The sequence below is a fragment of the Hippocampus comes genome, unplaced genomic scaffold, assembly GCF_001891065.2.
Source record: "Hippocampus comes isolate QL1 unplaced genomic scaffold, H_comes_QL1_v1.1 C16965930, whole genome shotgun sequence".
In the NCBI taxonomy this organism is placed as follows: domain Eukaryota; kingdom Metazoa; phylum Chordata; class Actinopteri; order Syngnathiformes; family Syngnathidae; genus Hippocampus; species Hippocampus comes.
The window spans coordinates 1-1,436 of NW_017841470.1; the positions used below are offsets into that span (position 1 = coordinate 1).

Here is a 1,436-nt window from a genome sequence, read left to right on the forward strand (position 1 = left end):
AAGCAATTGGCCTTTTTTTCCCCCTTTCTTGCTCTTCATCAGTCAGTCCTCCAAGCTTCCAAAAATGACATGTGGAAATGTCCGGTGGTTTCTGGAAGGCCTTGCCTGTCTTGTTTTATGGGAGTCCTCACTGGTCCTCCTATTGGGTCTTCCATACGTTGTTGAGCAACTTGACCACCTCCTCGTAGATGACAAAGACGATAGCCACATCCAAGCACACTCGGCCCAGCCGGGGAACGGTCCCCTTGTAGAACCTTTTGAGACGGGATGGGACAGGACAAGACATGAGCCAGCGTTACGCTAGTAGCTAGCTAGTCAAGGGAAAAACTGAGGCAACTCACGCTTGCGGTCCTTCCTGCTTGAGGATCTGGAAGGCGCAGTCCACCGTGTTCTTGTAGCGATGGGCATCCAGACCCTTTCAAACATGGTCATCAGACACTCTTCCGAGGTTAAACACCCAATGTCCCATCTAACCTGCATTCTGGTCTTGACCACATCAAGAGGTGTGTTGCCGAAGACGCTGGCGGCCCCCGCCGTGGCTCCGAACATGGCCGTGACGATTGGGTGCATTTCCTTTCTGGGATCGTCACCTTGAATTCGGGGGCGAGCAAAATGTCGCTTTAAATAGGCACAAGACCGACGGGTTTCTGATCTTTGGACCAAATTTTGCTCTCAGACTACTTGTGTGCAATCCTTACCTTTGTACCAATTACGTAGCGCATTCATCACGTAAAACCGGATGGCCTGATTGGTTCCCTGCTTAAGCACGGTCGCCGTCAGACCTTGATAGGTCCCCCGGACACCTAAGGGTGGGGAAACCTAGATGAGGCTAATGGCTAACATTCGTCACCCGGGCTTGACTTAGAAGACGTTACCTTGTTCTCTGATGATCTCGCTGACGCCGTGAAAGAAACCTCGATAGCGAGGCCTCATCGAGCACTGGTCGTGAATCATTTTCACCTGCGGGGAGGGCCGCACAACACTCATATTGATGTCTCCATCACAAATGTGCCCCTCGACCCCCCTTCACACGCCCACCTTGAGCGTCTCCATGGGACACACAATGACGATAGCCTCGGTAATACCTGCCCCCAAGCCACACAGGAGGCTCCGCGTGTTGTCCAGTCGGCCCGTGGCATCTCGCATTGGGTTGCTGAGGATCTCGAAGGTGCCAAATCTGCAATGGGGGGGGAGTGAGGATTGGTGAGTGCTGCTGCTTCATTGTTTTCCGATACAATCTTTGTGTTTTTTTCTGCCAAATTCCCCTTGGAACACAAATCAAACCTGACTGCCGACTTGGGGATGGAGCCATAGAGCAGCGAGCTGAGTCCTCGGTACAGGCCTCGCAGTCCGTGATCCTGCACGGTCAGCTTCACGCAGTCACCTGCCAAACAGCGAGGACGTTTAAACAAGCCCAGACAGGGAGTGGGCAGTTG

The 1,436-nt window shown here is 53.1% G+C and overlaps 1 protein-coding gene across 1 annotated transcript; it reads right to left on the reverse strand.

The window, feature by feature from the left end:
* Positions 1-6: 6 nt before the first annotated feature.
* On the reverse strand, positions 7-1,423 carry LOC109509604 (tricarboxylate transport protein, mitochondrial-like). Its single transcript, XM_019859436.1, has 7 exons — positions 1,285-1,423; positions 1,039-1,177; positions 876-960; positions 699-803; positions 475-590; positions 342-415; positions 7-254 (listed from the first exon to the last, which is right to left on the reverse strand). Exons 2-7 carry the CDS (start codon positions 1,144-1,146, stop codon positions 140-142), a joined length of 603 nt encoding a protein of 200 aa, XP_019714995.1. The 5' UTR covers positions 1,147-1,177; positions 1,285-1,423; the 3' UTR covers positions 7-139.
* Positions 1,424-1,436: the final 13 nt, after the last annotated feature.